Source organism: Oncorhynchus masou, chromosome 9, assembly GCF_036934945.1.
Source record: "Oncorhynchus masou masou isolate Uvic2021 chromosome 9, UVic_Omas_1.1, whole genome shotgun sequence".
Taxonomy (NCBI): Eukaryota; Metazoa; Chordata; class Actinopteri; order Salmoniformes; family Salmonidae; genus Oncorhynchus; species Oncorhynchus masou.
In genome coordinates this window covers 78223825-78244163 of record NC_088220.1, presented here as the reverse complement: position 1 = coordinate 78244163, position 20339 = coordinate 78223825, and the positions used below count along the sequence as shown (strand labels likewise).

Below are 20339 nucleotides of genomic sequence, written 5' to 3'. Positions count from 1 at the left end.
GTCAGGATTTGGTACTCAGTTAATATTGTTGTAGGGAATAGTGTTTCTAAACATAATAACAGAACTCAATCTCTGATTAAAAATCAACTTTAATCATTGGCTGACAGCAAATACATTATCTTTCTGTGGAGCAATTGACTTCTTGAATCTTTTCATAAGGCTTGTTTTTATATGTTTTGTCTTGAAACAGTATATCAGTGGATTGATCATGGGAGGGAGCAGGCTATACAACATGATAATAACAATACGTAAATCAGTGCTGAATCTAATGCCGATATTACTGGCCAGATAAATAAAACACCTGGGGAGATAATACAGGGCAATGATGATCAGCTGACCACTGCAGGTAGAAAGGGTTTTGAGGCGGCCTTGGGGGCTCGCAATCTGAACAACTGCCACAATAATAGAGCAATATGAGAATATAATAAAGACAAGAGGTCCCAGTAATGCCAGCATGGCAAAGATAAAAGCAGGAAAACTATAAGGAAACCTATCAGTGCATGCAAGCGTTGTTATAGCGATATGATCACAGTAGCACTGCATGATTTTGTTTGAGTCACAGTAAGGAAGAGGATAGGCCCTAATTACCATCATCAATGGGCAGGCTTTCGCAACAATCCAAGCAGTGGCACTGAGAATATGAATAGTGGAGTTTTTGATAATCATTGGATATCTGAGCGGAAAACAGATTGAAACATATCGGTCTAAAGCCATTATAAATAGAATGTATGAATTTACAGTTCCAAAATAGTGCACTAAGTACATCTGGACAAAGCAACCTGTGAATGAAATGGCCCCTGCTTGAAACCAATACCTGGCAATGATCTTTGGTAATGTGGTGGTGCTAAAGAGAATATCAGAAACAACCAGATGTAAAATAACAAAATACATGGGTTTGTGGAGATCCCGGTCTGTTGCGAACAATACAAGAATAACAACATTTCCTACTGCAGTGCAAACATACACCAAGAATAATACAGTTGAGGCAAGACCGTAGAACTCTGGCTGAAGTCCAGGGAACCCAACGATGACAAACTCTGTCACAAAGCTGTGATTCCCAGCTGACATGATGATGGTCTCTTAGACAACCTGCGGAAATAAAGGATTCATTCATTATTAAATCCTTCATTGAAATCTAAATGGAAATGTTATCTATTTCATCGTAAAGTATATGACTTAAAATGTTATATTGTATGAAGTTGTAACTCATTTTATTTGGCCTAGTTTTGGCAACTCAATTTGATTTTACCTAACTTAAGTTACCAGGCTGCCTTTCATCTTTAATGTACAGTATGTCAACTCAGGAAATCAAGTTGAATTAACAAAACTAGGCAAAAACTAGGTAGCACAATTGGGTGTATTACATTATAAGTTCATACATTTTCATACATTTTATGTCAACGGAGTAAAATCTATTTGTTGTTGACACTAAACGTTTTACAGTGAAAAGTACATTAATAGGATGTTAATGCAATATGTATCATTATAGGTTAATGTACATATCTCTTCTAGCATACCGGTATGTTTTAACGTTGCATTATTGTATTGATATTACAAGTGATATGACTTTTTTCATCATGTTATACACTGAGTATACAAAATACTAAGAACACTTGCTCTTTCCAGGACAGACTGACCAGGTGAATCCAGGTGGAGGCTATGATCCCTTATTGATGACACTTGTTAAATCCTCTTCAATCAGTGTAAATGAGGGGAAGGAGACAGGTTAAAGAAGGATTGTAAGCCTTGAGACAATTGGGAAATGTATTGTGTGTGTGTGCCATTCAGAGGGTGAATGGGCAAGACAAAATATTTAAGTGCCTTTGAACGGGATATGGCAGAAGGTGCCAGGTGCAGCGGTTTGTGTCAAGAACTGCAACGCTGCTGGGTTTTTCACACTCAGCAGTTTCCCGTGTGTATGAAGAATGGTCCACCACCCAAAGAACATCCAGCCACCTTGACGCATCTGTAGGAAGCATTGCAGTCAACATGGGCCAGCATCCCTGTGGAACACTTTCGAGACCTTGTAGAGTCCATGCCCCGACAAATTTAGGATGTTCTGAGGGCAAAGAGGGGTGCAACTCAGTAACAGGAAGGTGTTCCTAATGTTTGGTATACTCAGTGTATGTCCCACTACATATTACTGTCAAGATATGAAGACATTTAAAGAATAATACTAAAATAATGAATAACCATTATTCAGCAACCTATTTTTGCCCAATGTGTGGCATGTCAATACAAAAGCTGCATCTCACAATAAATCTTTCAATGGAGTCTTTTGTCATGAAGTGAAGTTATCCAATGTTATCATCTAAAGATTAGAGAACATATTCCATCTCATTCATAAATTCAGAAAACACATTAAGAAGATGCATAAAGTGAGTTATCAAGACATGCCATGTCACTCCAGATCTGTATAGTAGAAAATCAGGGCTTACCCAAGTCTGATGTCTGACACGGACACTTGCCGTGTCCAATTTATAACAACTGTTGACACCCCGTGACATAATTCTGCACCTGACCTTACTCCCTTAGGTCATTTTCCTCAAAGTGTTTATGAGGGGTTTTCTCTTGTTTGTTGTTATTGATTTCAAACGTGGTGTAATGATGCAAAATAAGACATGTTTTTATTTCATCATACTTAATGATAAAAGCTAGTTAGTTGGCTATCTTAATATCTTAATCTGTCTCATAAAGCTAGCTAGCTGCTATGGGAGACCAACATGGTGATGAGCTCTTTGGGTTTAATGGTGGCCATCTTGAAGCATGTGGGGACAACAGACTTGGATAGGGAGCGATTGAATATGTCCGTAAACACACCAGCCAGCTGGTCTGCACATGCTCTGAGGACGAGGGTTAACATGTTTAAATGTCTTACTCATGTTGGCTACGGAGAAGGAGAGGGGGGGGCTGCAGTCCTTGTTAGCGGGTGGCAACAGTGGCACTGTACTACACTCAAAGCGGGAAAATGTGTTAAGTTGGTGTCCGTGACGTGGCTGGTTTTCTTTTTGTAGTCCGTGATTTCCTGTAGACCCTGCCACATACGTCTCATGTCTGAGCCGTTGAATTGCAACTCCACTTTGTCCCTATACCAACATTTCGCTTGTTTGATTGCCTTGCGGAGGGAATAACTACATTGTTTATATTCTGCCATATTTCCAGTCCTCTTTCCATGGTTAAATGCGGTGGATCGTGCTTTCAGTTTTGTGCGAATGCCGCCATCCATCCACGGTTTCTGGTTAACAACCTATATAGCACTGTAACAGTAATGCAATTAACAACCCAAATAGCTCTAACAGTAATCAAATTGATAAGCTATATAGCATTGAAACAGTAATCCAATTAACAACCCAAATAGCTCTAACAGTAATCCAATTAACAACCCAAACAGCACTGTAACCGTAACCCAAATACAATTTATACATACAGTTTATACACCGGATGAATATACACAAGATATACTAAGAATGATATGATATGAAACTCAGCAAAAAAGGAAAAATCCCTTTTTCAGGACAATGTCTTTCAAAGATAAATCGTAAAAATCCAAATAACAGATCTTCATTGTGTAAAGGTTTTAAAAACAGTTTCCCATGCTTGTTCAATGAACCATAAACAATAATGAACATGCACCTGTGGAACGGTCGTTGAGACACTAACAGCTTACAGACGGTAGGCAATTAAGGTCACAGTTATGAAAACTTAGGATACTAAAGAGGCCTTTGTACTGACTCTGAAAAACACCAAAAGAAAGATGCCAAGGGTCTCTGCTCATCTGCATGAACGTGCCTTAGGCATGCTGCAAGGAGGCATAAGGACTGCAGATGTGGCCAGGGAAATACATTGCAATATCCGTACTGTGAGACACCTAAGACAGCGCTACAGGGAGACAGGAGGGACAGCTGATCGTCCTCGCAGCGGCAGAACACGTGTAACAACACCTGCACAGGATCGGTACATCCGAACATCACACCTGCGGGACAGGTACAGGATGGCAACAACAACTGCCTGAGTTACACCAGGAATGCACAATCCCTCCATCAGTGCTCAGACTGTCCGCAACAGGCTGAGAGAGGCTGGACTGAGGGCTTGTTGGCCTTTTGTAAAGCAGGTCCTCACCAGACATCACCGGCAACAACGTCTCCAATGGCCACAAACCCACAGTCGCTGGACCAGACAGGACTGGCAAAAAGTGCTCTTCACTGACACGTCGTGGTTTTGTCTCACCAGGGGTGATGGTCGGATTCGAGTTTATCGTCGAAGGAAGATCTTCAACGATAAACTGAGGCCTGTACTCTGGAGCGGGATCGATTTGGAGGTGGAGGGTCCGTCATGGTATGGGGCGGTGTGTCACAGCATCATCGGACTGAGCTTGTTGTCATTGCAGGGAATCTCAACGCTGTGCGTTACTGGGAAGACAACCTCCTCCCTCATGTGGTACCCTTCTTGCAGGCTCATCCTGACATGACCCTCCAGCATGACAATGCCACCAGTCATACTGCTCGTTCTGTGCATGATTTACTGCAAGACAGGAATGCCCGTGTTCTGCCATGGCCAGTGAATAGCCCGGATCTCAAACCCATTGAGCACATCTGGGACCTGTTGGATTGGAAGGTGAGGGATAGGGCCATTCCCCCCAGAAATGTCCGGGAACTTGCAGGTGCCTTGGTGGAAGAGTGGGTTAACATCTGACAGCAAGAACTGGCAAATCTGGTGCAGTCCATGAGGAGGAGATGCGCTGCAGTAATTAATGCAGCTGGTGGCCACACCAGATACTGACTGCTACTTTGATTACCTCCCCCCATTTGTTCAAGGACACATTATTACATTTTTGTTAGTCACATGTCTGTGGAACTTGTTCAGTTTATGTCTCGGTTGCTGAATTTTGTTATGTTCATACAACTATTTACACATGTTAAGTTGTAAGTTGTTATAAGTTGTTATGTCTCGGTTGCTGAAAATAAACGCGGTTGACAGTGAGAGGACGTTTCTTTTTTTGCTGAGTTTACTAAGAATGATCTGTGCTGCAGTAGATATACTAAGAATGATATGTACAGCAGTGCATATATTTGAGTGAGCTATGTCAAGAATCCAGCATATAACAGAATATGGGGTGTGTATAAACAGTGAAACTGAAATGCAATGTCCAGTACTAGAAGTATTGGAATGTGTTATGTCGAGAATACAGTATTTAAATACACAGTACAAAATCCCATGACAAAATGGATAGAATTGCAGGAACCTAGCTTCCGGACCAGAGTCGGGAAAATGAATATATGTTTATGTGAATGGTGGGTATAGACAAACAATCCTTTATCTGACTTTGTTTTGCTTCCTTCCTAAGTTGGGTTTTTCTTTTGTTTGCCTCTTAGTTCTTAGTGGGAAAATGTAGTGGGTTGTCTTTTAGGGTCCAGTGGACACCCCCATGAGTGTCCTGCATAACCCTTCCTAAAACCCCACCCCATTTGTTAATTTCCCCTGCTTTTTGACCAACATTTTGGGTTTTCTTGCTGGGGAACATAACACCCCAAAGAGCAAGCTATGCAGGTGTAGAAGCACGGTGGCTAGGAAAAACTACATAGAAAGACAGGAACCTAGGAAGAAATCTAGAGAGGAAACTATGCTGCTGATCCAATCAGGTGGACTGGGGACAGGGACAACCATACGTTGTCAGGCCAGGTAGTCCTGACACATGGCCCTAGGGCTCAAGGTCCTCTGAGAAGGGGGAGAGAGAGAGAGAGAGAGAGAGAGAGAGAGAGAGAGAGAGAGAGAGAGAGAGAGAGAGAGAGAGAGAGAGAGAGAGGTATACTTATCACACAGGACATCATATAAGACAGGAGAACAATAATTAAAGTCTACAGACAGGTGGGACCAGGTTCGGCTGGGGATAGGCAGAGGTTGGAGCAACCCAGACAGTCGTTGTTGTGAGGATGTGCTTTGGGCACAGGTGGAACTGGCCGCAACAAAGGATCTCACATCCTCAAACATATTGGGCCACCAGAATTTCCTCCTCAGGAATTCCAGTGTCTGATTAACCTCTGGGTGCCCAGACAATTTAGAGGAGTGTCCACATTGTAGTACTTGGGAACAGGCTGATCGCAGAACATAAAGTCTATTAGTGGGTCTCCCGCTGGGGTCAGGTTCTCAGGTCGGGGCTTGTCGAACCATGGCCTCAATACTCCATATCACAGGGGCCACAATGCGGGAGCTGAGGATGATGGGATCAGAGAACCCTCTCCTCGTTAGAGACATCGTGTTGGCGGGACAGGGCGTCTGATTTCTGATTCTTGGATCCCGGGCGATAGGCTAGTGTGAAGACGAACCTGTTAAAAAATAGAGCACACCTCGCATGGCAAGCGTTTAAGCTCTTGGCTTCTCGAATGGAGACCAAGTTCTTATGGTCCGTCCAGATCACGAAAGGATGAGGTGCCCCCTCCAAACACTGTCTCCACCCCTCAAGGTACCACTTAACTGCCAAGAGTTCTTGGTTGCCTATACCATAGTTGCGTTCTGCTGGCGTGAACTGCTTGGAGAGATATTCACATTCACATTAGTACCATGAGAGGTGCTGCCACCGCACCAAAGTTGTGTATAAAACATCTGTAACGTGGGACGGGGCCAGTCGGCGACCACCTCAACCTTTACAGGGTCCACCTGGACGCCTGCGGTAGAAATAATGTGATTCAGGAAGGAAACTTATGATACGCGGAACTCACACTTGGGATATGTGGTACGCTTCTTGACATATAGTTGACTCTGCAGGAGGCGTCTCAGGACTTGAGACACCTCCTGCGTGGTGGTTCTCGGGAGCAGTGATCAAAAGAAAACTAAGGGTCTCTGAGTGGTTCACCCCAACCTGTAGTAGAATGGGCTGGGTCTGATATTCCACCTGGCCAGAGCCGATGGTGCGTGCATCGAGAGCTTGAATCTGCAGAGGGATGGGACATTTCACACAGGGGATTTTTAATTCTCTGGTGAAGTCTTGGTCAATGAAATTAACCGCGGCCCTGGAGTCCACGAAGGTTTAAATGTGGTGCTGATGGTTGTCCCAATGGAGGTTTGCGGGTAGTGTCAGACGGTGACTGGGTAGCTGGGGTGTAACAGCACAGCTGGTCAGGGTCCTGGTGAGCCCCTGCATTTCCTGTCAACTCTGGGCATGTAGAACGGAGATGGCCGAGACCGGCGCAGTAGAGGCAGCAGCCGCCACGCATGCACCTGTCACGTTCCTGTGGGCACAGACGTGTGTGTTCCAGCTGCCTAGGCTCCTCAAAGTTGGGCTCAGGGGGCTTGGGGTGCTCCGGAAACTGGAATACGGGAGTGGTGTCAAAAAGGCGCTGTCTCACACGTTTTGGATGCGGTTGTCATCCTGATGGCCAGCGTTATCAGGGACTCGAGGTCCTCTCTCAGGTCCCGAGCGGCCAGTTCATCCTTGGAGTTAGGTGGAAAGCGATGACCAGTGCCTCAGTTTTCCACCCACCTTTGGCGGCGAGGGTTCGGAACTCAATAGTGAAGTCAGCCACTGGTCTATCCTCTTGGGGGAGGTAGAACAGTCGGCTAGCTGCTTCTCGGTGGAGACTGGGTGGTTGAAGGTGGTGGTTGAAGACTTCGCAGCTCGGCAGTGAAGGATAATATAGAGTTGCATGACGCTGTTCCAACACCGCCGTTGCACCAGAGAACACTGAGTTAGGAACCCCTTGCCCCCTCCTGTGTGGCTACCACAACGTTCGAGGGCTGGGATCTTGGGTTACCGTTTCAGGTTCCCTGGAGGAACTAAGGCGATGCCTGTTGCACTGGGCGATGAGACTTGGGCATTGGCTCCTCCTGAGTTAGGGTTTGGCCGTGGTTGGAGGGAATCGGTAAGTGCCCGGAAGGTCTCTAATATTTGGGAAGTTGTTCTTGCTGCCGCCCCTGCAGTGCTCCTTCTTGGGTTATAGCATTCTGAATCTGGCTGATCTCTGATGGGTCCATGTTGAGGCAGAAGTTTTCTGTGACGTGCTGAGGATGGACCCAGGTGCAGAGAAGAGACCAGATGAGGAATCAGTGTTTAAGGATAAACATAATACTTTACTGAGACACATTAGCTGCAGGATCACAGTACCCTCGAAAACTCACTCAGGAAACGAACACACAGTAAACAGTTCAAGCTTCTGCAAAGAACAACAGAAAACACACCTCTCTTAACAGGAAAATCATAATGATTAAATTGGACACACCTGAGTGTCATTATCGTCTCTAGGACTGTCTCTGCCGCCCTCTGGTGACAGGTGGAACCATGACACCTTGTGAAGGTTAACACGCTTGAATGACTTACTCACATTGGCCACAGAGATTGGGAGGACACAGTCCTCATGAGTGACGGGGGCCCACGTCAGTGGCTGGATGTTGTTTTCCATGAGCGGCGAAGGTGTTTAGTTTGTCCCTTTATAAACCGGGATTGTCTGGAGTCCCTGCCACATGCGTCTCTTGATTGAGCCATTGAATTGCGAGTCCACTTGTTGTTTTGTCTCTTCTATTGCCTCACGGAGGTCAAAGCTGGTCTGTTTGTACAAGTTCATGACCTTGCCATGGCCTGGCTGTCATTAAATGCGGTGGTTTGCCCTTTTAGTTTTGTGTGAAATCTGCCATCTATCCACTGTTTTTGGTTTGGATAAGATCTAATCTAATCAATAAACATCTTCTTTGCACTTCCTAATCAGCCCAGTCACTGAGTTAGTGTACACGTCGATACTCTTCATAGAGGCGACCCAGAACATTTCCCTGTCTGCGTGATCAAAACAGTCTTGAAGAAAAATTCCGATTGGTCACACCAATGTTGAACACTCCTTACCACAGGAGTTTCCTGATTAAGTTTCTGCCTATAGGTGGAGAGGTGCATGATGGAGGCATGATCTGATTTCCCGAAATTAGGTTCTTGTAGCTGTCCCCAAAGGGAGAGGAGCAATAGTCAAGCGTGTTCTCTCAGGCTTTAGCACAGGAGATGTTTTTGCACCAAGTCCGGTGTCGTTCCTTTAGTACTGTTGTGGTGTCGTCTTGGGGGGGAATATACACCGCAGTGACAATAATCAAGAAAATTCTCTCTGGAGGTAATGCAGTCGATATTTGCTAAGATATTCTAGAGAACAAAATTATTTGAGTTTCTGTACGTTACCACAACCACACAGTGAGTTGTTAATCATGGGACATACCCATCCACATCGGTTTTTCCCGGAGAGTTATTTCTTCCTGTTATCGCACAGAATGGAGAACCCCGCTGGCTATATGGATGGGGACAATATATCTGGAGAGAGCCATGCTTCCATAAAAGAGAGTATGTTACAGTCCCTTATGTCTCTACGAAAGGAGATCCTCTACCATATTACCCAAACTTGTCCTTTCTTTGACGGTCCATGAGGGAGTGAACAAGTGCACACTTAGGCAAGGAGCTAGAGGGAGAAATGGAATTGGCCTAATGTTGTGTGCATGTTTTACTTGCAAGGCCGGAATTCAATCATAGTGTACATACAACCTTCGCTTCAGATACAATTATGGCACATTACGGCACTGCAACAACAATAAAGAGTAATGTTGATGTTGTGCTATTCTAGTATCCTTATTAGAAATTACCTTATAGCTAGAATCCTTTGTAGAAACAATATCAAAGAGACCACACCGCCTCTGTTTTGGTAAAAAGCTGAGGGATAGGCCTGTAGAAATGTAACCACTTTCAAATTCATAGACATAGCCATGGATGCAAGGAATACTAGGTTTCAATCCAATATGAGAGAGATATCCACCAGAGATGTTTCCATCAAACTCACTTATTGTGGATACAAGTCTGTGCGTGATGAAGTAGTGCATATAAAATAAGGTTTGTGGTTAAATTCCCATGCTCCCAATGAAAAACACAAGTTAAATGAGTTTCCTTCGCATTTTCAACTCTTCTGATGGTTTTGTCACAGAAGCTGTTGCGTTATATACTATAGCAAATGTGTCCACTCTAGTCTTGGCATGTGTGCTGTAGCCAAAAGCCTGCAGATACAGCGTGTATAGGCTACCTACATTCGATTATCATGGTTATGAGCGTCATTGTTTTTATGTGTCCAATGGCAGCCAACCATCCATCATGATGTCACAAGAAAACGACCCTTGATATTTATTGGAATGGAACATCAAGATCATCAGGTGCACTTTCACCACCCTGTGAAGTTCATCACAAATTATTTAATCTGTAGTCTAATAAATGGCATGGTTTCCCGAGTCATAGTGGGAGGACCACACAACATATCATCATGTGACTCCAAGTTTACTTCGATATTATTATATCACTATTTGTACAAAAAGGCGTTTCCACTGCAATGTGTTACCTAGTTCATTTTACCAACAAAAAGATCCCACCATATCAAACAAACAAATTGTCTGCTGGTATTTATACAATTGTTGCCACATATCCTGTTTAATTCAGCCGAGTTGTGACTTTTTTAATGCGTTCAACATTTTAGTTGTAACTATGTTTTAAGGCTTACAGTGTTTGCTTACATTTACATTGTTTTACTCCAACGTTTGTAAACAATCTTATTTTGTGTTCTAAATGGGTCAAACAGCTGAACTAAGCTCATTGTAACCGCATTCAGAGGTGGAAGAAGGATCGGACCAAAGCGCAGCGTGGTAAGTGTTCATGATGATTTATTCAAAACGAACTGAACACTGAATTACAAAACAATAAACAATGTGACCAAAACGAAAACCGAAACAGTACCGTTTGGCCTAAAGACTCACACGGAAACAAACACCCACCAACCAAAAGTGAAACCCAGGCTACCTAAGTATGATTCTCAATCAGAGACAACTAGCGACATCTGCCTCTGATTGAGAACCATACTAGGCCGAACACAAAAACCAACATAGAAAAACAAACATAGACTGCCCACCCCAACTCACGCCCTGACCATACTAAAACAAATAATAAAATAACAGAACAATGGTCAGAACGTGACACGCATGAGGAATGTATACGTTACAGTGAGCGCCAAAAGTATTCAACACCCTGAGGAAGGCACAGTGATGCTGCAACGTTGCTAAATACCCATTCAATTGCTGGGAGTTTATACATGGAGTGTGCGACTTTCTTTATTTTGATAGTTTATAGTTTATTCACCATTAGTCGGCACTTCCACACAAACATATTTTTCTGGGTGTTCTCCAGCTCATGTTGTTTAATCCACTTTACAGTGAGCCCCAAATTTATTCGGAGAGTGACAATTTTGTTGTTGCTTTGGCTCTTAACTCCAGCACTTTTGTATTTGAAACAATACAATGACTATGAGGTTAAAGTGCAGACTGTCAACTTTAACTTGAGGGTATTTTCATCCATATGGGGGGAACCATTTAGAAATGAAAGCACTTGTTGTACATTGTCTCCCCATTCGAGGGGACCAAAAGTATTGGGACAAATTCACAAATATGTTTATTCAAGTCGTCAAAAGTTTTAGTATTTGTTCTCATATTCATTCCTAGCATGCAATGATTACATCGAGCGTGTGAATCTACAAACTTGTTGGATGCATTTGTTGTTTGTTTTGGTTGTGTTTCTGCTTGTTTTGTGCCCTTTAACAGGGGAGGTTAGTATTTTTGGTGGGGTATGATACTTGTCCATCTGTAACGCTTTCACTCGTCACGACTCACTCAGGACTATCCGTAACCATGGTAGCATCCACATTAATGGAGACGTGTTTAGAATGTATTATTCATTTATATGTCCCAAAACATCTACCAACAGCAGATTCTAGCGTTATAAATTGTATTGGCATTGTTTAGTGATGTTACCTGATGTGTTAACCAACTTTCAAATGAACACTTATACTAAGCAATTCAGTGTTGAGTCAACAATGCTAAATAAAAATACATGTGGTAAAAATAGAGAAATACATTTTTGTTTTACTACATTTTGTTTTTATAAAGAATACTCAATAATTAAGCATATGTACACCATAAGGAATTGGATGAATTCAAACAATTGCAAAACAATTTGAGTAGTTGTGTCCCATAAATCAAGATACAACAGGGACACTCTCCTTCTGTGGATCAGTTGATTTTTTGAATCTTTTCATCAAGCTCTGTTTTATATATTTGGTTTTGAAACAGTATATCAGTGGATTGATCATGGGAGGGAGCAGGCTATACAACATGATAACAACAATACGTAAATCAGTGCTGAATCTAATGCCGATATTACTGGCCAGATAAATAAAACACCTGGGGAGATAATACAGGGCAATGATGATCAGCTGACCACTGCAGGTAGAAAGGGTTTTGAGGCGGCCTTGGGGGCTCGCAATCTGAACAACTGCCACAATAATAGAGCAATATGAGAATATAATAAAGACAAGAGGTCCCAGTAATGCCAGCATGGCAACAATAAAAGCAGGAAAACTATAAGGAAACCTATCAGTGCATGCAAGCGTTGTTATAGCGATATGATCACAGTAACACTGCATGATTTTGTTTGAGTCACAGTAAGGAAGAGGATAGGCCCTAATTACCATCATCAATGGGCCGGCTTTCGCAACAATCCAAGCAGTGGTACTGAGAATATGAATAGTGGAGTTTTTGATAATCATTGGATATCTGAGCGGAAAACAGATTGAAACATATCGGTCTAAAGCCATTATAAATAGAATGTATGAATTTACAGTTCCAAAATAGTGCACTAAGTACATCTGGACAAAGCAACCTGTGAATGAAATGGCCCCTGCTTGAAACCAATACCTGGCAATGATCTTTGGTAATGTGGTGGTGCTAAAGAGAATATCAGAAACAACCAGATGTAAAATAACAAAATACATGGGTTTGTGGAGATCCCGGTCTGTTGCGAACAATACAAGAATAACAACATTTCCTACTGCAGTGCAAACATACACCAAGAATAATACAGTTGAGGCAAGACCGTAGAACTCTGGCTGAAGTCCAGGGAACCCAACGATGACAAACTCTGTCACAAAGCTGTGATTCCCAGCTGACATGATGATGGTCTCTTAGACAACCTGCGGAAATAAAGGATTCATTCATTATTAAATCCCCATCTTCACAAACTTCAAAGTGTTTCCTTTCAAATGCTATCAAGAAAATGTGTATCCTTGCTTCAGGTCCTGAGCCACAGGCAGTTTTGGAGGAAATTTTTAAAAAAAGGGTCCGATCTTTAATTAGCATCTTATTGATATTAAAAGTGATATACAATTATTGATCACATTACATTTCCCACTACATATGACTATCAAGATATTAGGCCTTGTAAAGAATATTACAAAAGTAATGAGTTTTGCATAATTATTTTTTCAATACTTTCGACTGCATCGCCCAATTTGTGGCATGTCAATACAAAAGCTGCATCTCACAACAAGCCCTTCAATAAGCCTTTCATCTAAAGATTAGAGAACATATTCCATCTCATTCATAAATTCAGAAAACACATTAAGAAGATGCATGAAGTGAGTTATCAAGACATGCCACGTCACTCCAGATCTGCATAGTAGTAAATCAGGGCTTACCCAAGTCTGATGTCTGACACGGACACTTGCCGTGTCCAATTTATAACAACTGTTGACACCCCGTGACATAATTCTGCACCTGACCTTACTCCCTAAGGTCATTTCCCTCAAGGTGTTTCTGAGTGTTTTTCTCTTTTTCTTTGTCATGTAAACTCAGCAAAAAATAAACTTTTTCAGGACCCTGTCTTTCGAAGATAATTTGTAAAAATCCAAATAACTCAACAGATCTTCATTGTAGGGTGGAGGGTCCGTCATGGTCTGGGGCGGTGTGTCACAGCATCATCGGACTGTCATTGCAGGCAATCTCAACGCTGTGCGTTACAGGGAAGACATCGTCCTCCCTCTTGTGTTATCCTTCCTGCAGGCTCATCCTGACATGACCCTCCAGCATGACAATGTCACTAGCCATACAGCTCGTTCTGTGCCTGATTTCCTGCAAGACAGGAGTGTCAGTGTTCTGCCATGGCCAGCGAAGATCCCGGATTTCAATCCCATTGAGCACCCCTGGGACCTGTTGGATCGGGAACTTGCAGGTGTCTTGGTGGAAGATTGGGGTAACATCTGACAGCAAGAACTGGCAAATCTGGTGCAGTCCATAATGAGGAGATGCACTGCAGTACTTAATGCAGCTGGTGGCCCCACCAGGTACTGACTGTTACTTTTGATTTTGACCCCCTCTTTATTCAGGGACACATTATTCAATTTCTGTTAGTCACATGTCTGTGGAACTTCTTTAGTTTATGTCTCAGTTGTTGAATCTTATGTTCATACAAATATTCATACATGTTAAGTTTGCTGAAAATAAACGCAGTTGATTGTGAAAGAATGTTTCTTTTTTGCTGAGTTTATTATTTAAATCATGATGGATTGATGCAAAATATCTACACAAACACAGACTATTCAAAGACACATTTTTATTTCATCATACTTATTCATTTAAAAAGCAAGGTAGTTACGTACACATACAGTGCCTTGCGAAAGTATTCGGCCCCCTTGAACTTTGCGACCTTTTGCCACATTTCAGGCTTCAAACATAAAGATATAAAACTGTATTTTTTTGTGAAGAATCAACAACAAGTGGGACACAATCATGAAGTGGAACGACATTTATTGGATATTTCAAACTTTTTTAACAAATCAAAAACTGAAAAATTGGGCGTGCAAAATTATTCAGCCCCCTTAAGTTAATACTTTGTAGCGCCACCTTTTGCTGCGATTACAGCTGTAAGTCACTTGGGGTATGTCTCTATCAGTTTTGCACATCGAGAGACTGAAATTTTTTCCCATTCCTCCTTGCAAAACAGCTCGAGCTCAGTGAGGTTGGATGGAGAGCATTTGTGAACAGCAGTTTTCAGTTCTTTCCACAGATTCTCGATTGGATTCTGGTCTGGACTTTGACTTGGCCATTCTAACACCTGGATATGTTTATTTTTGAACCATTCCATTGTAGATTTTGCTTTATGTTTTGGATCATTGTCTTGTTGGAAGACAAATCTCCGTCCCAGTCTCAGGTCTTTTGCAGACTCCATCAGGTTTTCTTCCAGAACGGTCCTGTATTTGGCTCCATCCATCTTCCCATCAATTTTAACCATCTTCCCTGTCCCTGCTGAATAAAAGCAGGCCCAAACCATGATGCTGCCACCACCATGTTTGACAGTGGGGATGGTGTGTTCATTGTGATGAGCTGTGTTCAAGGGGGCCGAATACTTTCGCAAGACACTGTACCAATTCACCCATATCCTAGACCTAAATACCCTATTGGTTACTCATAGACCCCAGTTCCTTTGCCAATACACTTCATCCCTGTTATTGCCTATCTCAGCCCTTTTACCCACTTAGGCCCGTATTCCCCAAGTCACCAACCATAACCTACATCCAGCTATACGCTACACACCCAACCCTGTTATTTGCATATATTAGTCCTGTGACCACTGACCTGTATATGATAATAATTTCATATATAAACTCATAGTACAGTTTTATAACATGTGCCCAAATCCCTTTTTTATCACAAATATATATACATATATATATATATATATATATATATATATATATATATATATATATATACGTCATGTCATGACACGTCATGATTCTAATTAGACAACTACTGCCTATTGGTATCCAAAAATAGGTGTAAAAACTGCACACGAAAACATGCATACATGCTGATTGGCTCAAAGGCCTATAAGGCACATAAAGACTGACATTTTGAGTGACCAGCCCTGTAGTTTTCATTGGTCTGTAATTGCTTGAATTAGACCCTGTGTCCTTTCATAGGTAAACTTCCATCATTGAGGGCCAAATCCCTAATTTGATAACCCAATCTCTCTCATACTGTAAGTATTGCATTGATGACAATGGTGAATTCCATGCGCAGATCTCAAGATAGGACCTAGTCCTGAGGGGACATTCCTTCCTCCTCCACTTTATACAGTCACCACCAAAATGATTGGCACCCTTGTTAAATATGAGCAAAAAATTATCTGTAAAATAAATAATACAAATACTAAGCTACATTGTATGCAAACATGTATTATTTTATACTAACACAGTTGTTTCTTTAACAAGTAATAAAACAAATCTGATTGGTGTCAAAATGACTGGCAACCCTAACCATTCTTTTAAATCAAATCAAACAGTCTGTTCTACTGTAAATCTCAGTTTGAAGTAACTGTATTTTGGCATTTCAGGGATTGCTGTTTCACTGGGGTATAAAAACGAGATAAAGCATGTAAAATCCATCTGTCATCCATCACCACTGGGAAAAGCAACAAACTCACAAACAAAAAGAGACAAATGGTTGTTGACTTTCATAAATCAGGCAAAGGATACAAAAACAACACCTGAAAAGCAAAATATACCGCTTAACACTATTAGGGCAACAATTAAGAAGTTTAAGACCACTGGAACAGCGGTAAACTTGCCTGGAAAAGGACCCAAGTGTATCATGTCCTCACGCACAGTGAGGAAGATCGACCGGGAGGCACAGAAGAGTCCAAGTGCCACAGTTGGAGAATAACAGAATTTGGTTGCATCGTCGGGTCACCGAGTCTCCAAATCTTCAATTAGAAGCCACCTCCATGCCAATAGGCTCTTCGGAAGGATTCAAAAAGCCTTTACTGACAGCAAACAACAAATGTCAATGAGTTACAATATTGCCACTTGGATTGGAACCGAGTGCTATGGTCATATTAGATGAAAATAGAGCTCTTTGGCCTCTGCCAGGAAGCTGAAACTTGGCCTCAGGGGGATCTTCCAGCAAGACAATAACCCCAAGCACATATCAAAATCCAGAAATTAATAGTTAATTGTACCACAAATCAACATTTTGCAATATCTCAGTCTCTTGAAACCTGTGGTTTGAATTAAAGAAGGCACTCCATCACCGTAGATTAAATGAAATTGTATTTGTCACATGCGCCGACTACACAGGTGTAGACCTTACCATGAAATGCTTACTTACAAGCCCTTAACCAATAATGCAGTTCAAGAAAGAATTAAGAAAATATTTACAAAATAATCTAAAGTAAAAAAATAATAAAAAGTAACACAATAAAATAACAATAACGAGGCTATATACAGGGGGTACCGGTACCGAGTCATATGCGTGGGTACAGGTTAGTCAAGGTCATTTGTACATGTAGGTATGGGTAAAGTGACTATGCATAAATAATAGACAGAGCGTAGCAGCAGTGCTAAAACAAATTGAGTGGGAGGCATTTCAATGTAAATAGTCTGGGTGGCCATGGATTCATTGTTCAGCAGTTTTATGGCTTGGTGATAGAAGCTGCTAAGGAGCCTTTTGGTCCTAGACTTGGCGCTCCGGTACTGCTTACCATAAGGTAGCAGAGAGAACAGTCTATGACTTGGGTGACTGGAGTCTTCGACAATTCTTTGGGCCTTCTTCTGACACTGCCTACTATATAGGTCCTGGATGTCAGGAAGCTTGGCCCCCGCGATGTACTGGGCCGTACGCAGTACCCTCTGTAGTGCCTTATGGTCAGATCCCGAGTAGTTGCCATACCAGGCGGTTCAGGATGCTCTCAATGGTGCAGCTGTAGAACCTTTTGAGGATCTGGGGACAATTTGCAAAAAAAATTCAGTCTCCCGAGAGGGAAAAAATATTGATGTGCCCTCTTCACGACTGTCTTGGTATGTTTGGACCATGATAGTTTGTTGGTGGTGTGGACACCAAGGAACCTGAAACTCTCGACCTGCTCCACTACAGTCCCGTCGATGTTAATGGGGGCCTGTTCGGCCCGCCTTTTCAAAGGATGTCAAGGATCCGGAAAGATTCTGTAAGGAGGAAAGGAAACCTCCCAATGTGTTCTTCAATGTCATGAAACATTATAGTAAAAGGCTGAGTACACAAAGTACGTTTTGCTGATCTTTATCAAGGGTGTCATTAATTTAGGTTGTTAATTGATTATGTCTTTGGCTGCAACCTTTTTAATATTGCATTCCCTTGATCTCCTTTCTCTCTCAACCGTTCATACTCTGTGAGTAGGTTTGGACAAGTTGAGGTCATTCATTAGTGTAGTCACCCTTTCACAGACAATGCAGTGCCAGGGGATTGCTAAGGGTCAATGGGAAAATATATTATGCAATCCCTAAGCCCAGCTTGTCTAATGATATTAGTAAACCATTATAAATCCCCTAGGAAGAAAAGGAAGCAGCAGCCTGTTAAACGACGAGGGGTTTCAGTATTAATAAATTGATACAGTCGTTTACATCCCCAGCGACTGTTCTGAGATGTGATGTTCCGAAATGTAAACAGACCAAGACAAGAGAGTGTGTATGAGCTTTCACAGGCAGCGTACATAGCCCATTCATAACCATAATAGCAGCAACTATAATGGGCTACTGTAGAAAAAGACTAACACCATGACTTGGTTACCTTATCTTTCAACATGAAAAGTCAGATAATGGTCAAATAAGGAAAGGAGGAAATTCTATTAAAAAGAGAATGTAATTATTATTTTGACTTTATAGTATACAGTATAATGTATAATGTTTTGTTTGCCCAAATCATTTTGTATTTGGGAATCCCTGCTTGGGCCTGGTAAAAGTGGTTCAAAGTCTATGGTGTGATTGTAATAAAGATCCACCTTGAGAAGAAATACACTTCAGCTAAACAAAAAGGCACAAAATGTAGACACACAATTGCTTAGTTATTATGATATAGTATGTATACAGTATGAATATAGTTTGTTGAGAGAAGGTCAAAGACCATTGTTTGCACATACATAGTGAAATCAGAACAGCAAAACAGGAACACACACACACACACACACACACACACACACACACACACACACACACACACACACACACACACACACACACACACACACACACACACACACACACACACACACACACACACACACACACACACACACTCCTCACTAATCACACACAAGGGGACATAGTGTATGAGAGAGACACTAATTGGACAGCAATCCTTAAAGACTTAATTTGTTGTATGTTGTTGGAAGACAGGGGTTGCCTCTGAGGATCATATACAGTACAAACAAACTTCTCTGTCTTGCAAGGACATGGCACAACACATGTACCCTAATACACAATAGCTACTTGTGTTGTATATTCAGTATTTTCGCTTGAAATGTATTTTAGTTTGGAGGAAGTTTTATGGGAATTAGAAACTTAAATGACTACTTTTCAACCAGTAGGCATCATAGGTACCTGACGATCATGAAAGCATTAGCATCGTATGAGTGGTAGACCGACATCTCAGAGTTGTAGGTAAGATGACAGGTTATCCACAATGTGGTCCTTTGTACCTCCGTTGGTAGGTCATGGCGTTCGTAACGCTAGGGCAGTGGGATCGATTCCCGTGACCAACCAAATGTGACATAAATGCGCACGTGACAACAAGTTGCTTATTAATGGATAAATGGCATACAGGTATATTTTATTTCACATGATCAACCTAGTGTCCACGCAAAAGTCATGAAATGGGACAATGAGTGACAGAGTACTGACTGGCTCAACTGCCTGCCTCCAGAAGGACTGCATCTGGTCACTCCATTCAGCTACATGCCGAGCAATACAATTAAGCAATAAGGCCTGAGCAGGTGTGGTATATGGCCAATATACCACGGCTAAGGGCTGTTCTTACACATGATGCAATGCAGAGTGCCTGGATACAGCCCTCAGCCGTGGTATATTGGCTATATACCCCAAACCCCCGAGGTGCCTTATTGATAGGCAGACTAAATAACTTTTTTGCCCGCTTTGAGGACAATACAGTGCCACTGACACGGCCCGCAACCAAAACATGCGGACTCTCCTTCACTGCAGCCGAGGTGAGTAAAACATTTAAACGTGTTAACCCTCGCAAGGCTGCAGGCCCAGACGGCATCCCCAGCCGCGCCCTCAGAGCATGCGCAGACCAGCTGGCTGGTGTGTTTACGGACATATTCAATCAATCATTATCCCAGTCTGCTGTTTCCACATGCTTCAAGAGGGCCACCATTGTTCCGGTTCCCAAGAAAGCTAAGGTAACTGAGCTAAACGACTACCGCCCCGGAGCATTCACTTCCGTCATCATGAAGTGCTTTGAGAGACTAGTCAAGGACCATATCACCTCCACCCTACCTGACACCCTAGACCCACTCCAATTTGCTTACCGCCCAAATAGGTCCACAGACGATGCAATCTCAACCACACTGCACACTACCCTAACCCATCTGGACAAGAGGAATACCTATGTGAGAATGCTGTTCATCAACTACAGCTCAGCATTTAACACCATAGTACCCTCCAAACTCGTCATCAAGCTCGAGA

General features: G+C 42.3%; 2 protein-coding genes across 2 annotated transcripts; both read right to left on the bottom strand.

Annotated features, from left to right (window-relative positions):
* Positions 1–93: 93 nt before the first annotated feature.
* Positions 94–1068, bottom strand: LOC135545317 (olfactory receptor 2AT4-like). The gene has a single exon (XM_064972934.1). The coding sequence runs from the start codon at positions 1066–1068 to the stop codon at positions 94–96; it is 975 nt and encodes a 324-aa protein (XP_064829006.1).
* Positions 1069–12026: 10958 nt separating this feature from the next.
* Positions 12027–12998, bottom strand: LOC135545096 (olfactory receptor 2AT4-like). The gene has a single exon (XM_064972736.1). The coding sequence runs from the start codon at positions 12996–12998 to the stop codon at positions 12027–12029; it is 972 nt and encodes a 323-aa protein (XP_064828808.1).
* Positions 12999–20339: the final 7341 nt, after the last annotated feature.